The sequence below is a fragment of the Quercus lobata genome, unplaced genomic scaffold (assembly GCF_001633185.2).
Source record: "Quercus lobata isolate SW786 unplaced genomic scaffold, ValleyOak3.0 Primary Assembly Scq3eQI_619, whole genome shotgun sequence".
Taxonomy (NCBI): Eukaryota; Viridiplantae; Streptophyta; class Magnoliopsida; order Fagales; family Fagaceae; genus Quercus; species Quercus lobata.
Window position 1 is genome coordinate 9,952 of NW_022155204.1, and position 4,728 is coordinate 14,679.

At 34.5% G+C, this 4,728-nt stretch overlaps 1 protein-coding gene across 1 annotated transcript; it reads right to left on the minus strand.

Moving 5' to 3' along the window:
• Positions 1 to 745: 745 nt before the first annotated feature.
• On the minus strand, positions 746 to 1,622 carry LOC115973716 (germin-like protein subfamily 1 member 7). The gene is made up of 2 exons (XM_031093977.1): positions 1,505 to 1,622; positions 746 to 1,281 (listed from the first exon to the last, which is right to left on the minus strand). The coding sequence occupies exons 1-2, from the start codon at positions 1,617 to 1,619 to the stop codon at positions 746 to 748; spliced, it is 651 nt and encodes a 216-aa protein (XP_030949837.1). The 5' UTR covers positions 1,620 to 1,622.
• Between the last annotated feature and the right edge of the window lie 3,106 nt (positions 1,623 to 4,728).

Here is a 4,728-nt window from a genome sequence, read left to right on the forward strand (position 1 = left end):
TTAAATTCACCCGATGGAGTTTTGCCTCAATGGTTTTCCCCATTCGTAAACAAATCACCTGTGTCAAATTTATTTTCTGCTGTATTTAGTATCTTTGGTGATTTGTTTGTGCTACCACACTTATTGCATATAATTGAATCTAATTAATTTCACTTGACTAAATTAATTGATTAAGTTACTAAAGGGGTCAATACATTCTTGGCCTATCACATAGTGTTGTAGACTTGTAGAAGCTCAATACTCTTACTATTTCAACACCCAAAAATGTTGCTTCAATTTTACCTTGAGGAATGTTTGACGTAGAATAGGTGCTACTGATCCCTAAATTTGGCCTCACATTTTTTTTTAAAAAAAAAAAGAAAAAAAATTCTTTAACTATATTTATAAAAAAAATAAATAACTAAAATCATAATAATAGATCTATTTATATTAAATAGTTAGGTGCTAGTTGTTTCAAACATTGTCGATCCAAGGTGTAATCAAAATTTATTCATGCACTAATTATACTTTGCCTTTCCTATGACAAAATGACTCGCACAACAAAAAAAAAAAAAAAAAAAAAAAAAAAAAAAAAAAAAAAAAAAAAAAAAAAAAAAAAAAAAAAAAAATCAGAACAAATCATTTTATTCGATAATAATTATTTCTATGGCATTACATCAAGGGAAGCAATATAAACTTTATTCAAACTCTGCTTTGTAATGGTTCATCATTCCTATTACAAATAATTTTACTAATCGTGGTCTGACTAGAATTGTTTCTGAAGATAATCAACTACATTCTTGTCCAACTGGAAGGCCTTGGCGAGAACATCGGGATTGATTGGAGGATTAGATCCAAAGACAGCGTTTGCTATGGTGATCAACCCAGGATTCTGACTGCTAAGACCGGCAAATGCAACAGCATTGGTCTGCCCTATGTTGAACTGGAAATGAATGAGACCAATTGGGAATACAAAGACATCTCCCTTATTTAGAACTTTGGTAAAGAGTTTGTTTGGGTTGGATGTGACAAATCCAACCAAGAGAGTACCCTCCATGACTACCAAAAGCTCAGTGCCACGTGGGTGAATGTGAGGAGGATTCAATCCATATGGTGCAAAGTCAAGACGAGCCAAAGATATGCCTAGAGTGTTGAGACCTGATAATTTATCGACGTTCACAAGATTGACACTTGATCCAAGTTTACTTGCAGCTGTGTTTCCAGGAATATTGAGTCCAGAAAAGAAAAAATCGTTGGCTGTAACAGTTGCTGGGTCCTTGCAAAATTTTCCATTCACAAATACTACACAAAGAAAAGTTTGTTATTATCACAGATAAGACAGTTCTGTAACAATGGACAATAGCATGTCATGTATGGGGAAAAAATCTCTAATGTAGATGATATAAGATATAACCGTCAGGCATAATTTCATAACTATGTAGAACTACATTAAAATGATCTCGAAAGAACGTAGGTGATGATAATACTACTACGTATTGTTAATAATGAGAGAGTATGTACATACCAGCAGAATCGGTGTTGTTAATTGCGACACAAAAGTCTTGCAAAGGACTAGGGTCATAAGCTGAAACAAGTGAGGTTGCCAAAGCCAAAATGGCCACAATTACAAATCTCATCATATTTTTTGAGGTTCTCTCTTATTGTGTAGTATTTTTCTTGCTTGGGTGAGGGATGGGAACAAAGTATATGGGGATATGTCTATTTATAGAGAGGAGTCCGCGAATCTGTCTAAGTATTTCACAAACGGTGCATGTAAGACTTGGTAATTCTTCAAGCATTCTCAATTTCTTGTTTAATGGCTGAACCTTTCTTTAAACACTAATAGTCGGTACTCAGTACACATTTGAAAAGCAATCAAATTGGACCACTTCAATGCTATTGTGCAGTTTTCGTGTTACTTTTTCCAAGCCACAAATTAACCTTACATTTATAGTATATTTAACATTGAAATGACTGAAGGACCCATGTATATATCTTGACTCTGTCCTCATTAGGGAATGTTTAATAGTCAATGGTGTGACCCATATAATTAAGTATGCTTAGTTTGAACTAATCTTATTGACCTCATCTTATCTGGTGGGTACTAATTACTAAATATTTTTTAGTTGTTTCTAGAACCAATAACTACGAAGGCATCTAACTAGCAAGGCATGTAGTATATTATTCTTGTCGGTCCCTTTTTGTTGTTCTCACTTCATGATCCTATGGGGTTCTATGTATGATGTAATTCTTATGAATGTTTTGTCAATACCTTAGTTAACTCATATTTGTTACAATTCATGGCAAGATCTCTTACATCGAAACGCTTATTGAAGTTTTTGTATGAGATCTTGAGAAGTAAAGTTAAAAACATTTTTCAAAAAAACAAAATAAATAACAAGTTAGATATAAACCATTGAGAATTCAAAAACATAATTAATTTGAAATTCTTCTGTGCTATGCACGAATCCGCAATTAGTTTAGGTTTATAATATTTAATCTGAAACATGAAATGGATCCATTTTAAGTGATATCATATTATGTATCCTTTTAATTGAACCATGAAATTGGTCTATTTCAAATGGAGATAATTTTCTTCTTCCTTATTAGGGGCTCCTAGGAAAACATGAGTTGTTTAGATTAGTCAACTCAACAATAAAAAAGAAAACTTTATGTAGAAGAAATGCTAGGAAAGTGTATAAACTAGCAATTTTTATTTAATAGAAATGCTAGTAGTAATCTAATCCATCTACATAACAAACACAATTATTTAATACCCATCACTCTCTCCTATCCATCAGCAACAGCTTTCACATATGGGGTTCTCCTAGTGCAATTTGTTCCTCAGCATCTTCAGCCAAAAAAAGCCACTGATGGTGCCCAAAGCAGAAAATAACAACTTGCTCTGCTTGACTAGCCATCACACCACACCACAACCCACAAATTAATGCCGCAACTCACACTGCAACCCATAAGTCCAAACCCAAATAGTATTAAAAAAAAAAATATATATATATATATATATATATAAAATAAAAACCAACAACAACAACTAACGATATAACAAACCAACAGCAAGCATCAACCATTCCATGAAAAGTTGGATGGAAAAAGTTTAGTTTATATCAATTTCGAGCTATCTTCCCCCAATTTATGTGGTAATTGAAGTTATCATCTAAGTGTATTTTTAGTCACGTGACTTTTTTTTAATTAGTCATATAACATGTTTAAATAATAATATAAATAGTCTTATAAATTACGATGTAGTAGATTGGACTGACCCAATGTGGCAATATATAGGATCTATCAACATGTAGCATAGCTTGACATGGTAGATGCGTGCGGGGGCTAACATGGTACGTAGCACCTTGTGATGCCATATGGCTTTTCGTTTGTTTTTGCTTTTTAACAACTCGTGTGTTTTGCAACCCCTATGGTTCACAACAACTTGATTACTTGGCTACGGAAGAACTAGGTGATCAAGAACTATATATACAAAGGCACAAGGTTCAATTCCCTCAAGGAGAACGTCAAGGGTGACACGTATTTGGGTATTCAAATATTCAGGTTCTACTTCAAATGCACCACATGCTTTGGTGTTCTCATCTTGCTTTGTTTTGCTAGCACTTAAAGACAATGAAGCAGTATAGTTGAGCAGTGTAGGTGCATGGCACATTATTGAGAGGTGCCACATGAAGAACAGGGCGCTTGCTGAGGTTAATGGGTCAGCCGATGTGGAGGTGAACAAAGTTTCTAGCGGTGGCTGTAGGTGATGAACTCGGCGGCTGTGATCAGAGGCAATCTTGCAGCCTTGCATGTTGCAGGCTAGTTGATGGCAGCAGCTAAGAGGGTTGTGAGATTTCAAAATTTTGAGTAGTGGACTTTGGTTTCACGGCTTGGTCAAGATCAAATTTGACTGAAAAAGAACAGTACAGAAAAATGAAAGAGCAAAAGCAAGATTTTAACATGACTTCTTTACTATTATTTACAATGATCAAAAGTAGGGTTTTTTTTTTTTTTTTTTGGTAAACAAAAGTTTAGGTGAGGGAAGGCTACCCCATACAAGGGCCAGGGCAAGCCGAAGGTCTCAAAGAGAACTTACATTGGACTCATAAATTACCCAACAAAGATGACTGCTAGCATCAAAACTCGAACCTAGGCCTACTAGAGAACTACTCTAAGTTTGTAACATCCCAACTTCAAAAAAAAAAATATATATATATATATATATATATAATGGTCAAAATTTTTTTTTTTTTTGAGACACACGTGCCCCACCTACCACACCATTCCCCACCACTCATCTCACAATATCTCTTTTCCTCTTGGCCGGCCATCCCTCTTCTTCTTATTTTGTTTTCTTTCTTTTCTTTTCACTTAAACACACACACACACACACTCCTCTCTCTCACTGTCCCACTAGTACCACTCCACACCACCATCATTTTTTCGGCAAGATCACCAGAAAAACTTCTTAGGAACCTTTACATCTTCACATCTTTTATTTGAGATAAAAATTTCTAATCTTTGTGGTGGATTTATATGCTTTTGCTAGAAGCTTTCTTTATCTAAGTTTTGATAATGATACCCATGTGATTTAATCTTTGGAATTGGAAGTGATATTCATGTGTTTATATGTATGGGTTTTGTCTTAGTGGATTTATTTGATGAGTGGGTTTATAGTTTTTACAATGGTGGCTATCTAAGTGGTGTAGATTGGGGGGTTTTGGCTTTTTAATGTGAAATAGA

Bases quoted from the DNA above. Each gene is read 5' to 3' on its own strand.
- LOC115973716 (XM_031093977.1), bottom strand. From the start codon at position 1,619: ATGATGAGATTTGTAATTGTGGCCATTTTGGCTTTGGCAACCTCACTT. The intron at 1,282-1,504 runs GTATGTACATAC...TTCTTTGTGTAG, and splicing joins TAACAACACCGATTCTGCTG to TATTTGTGAATGGAAAATTT.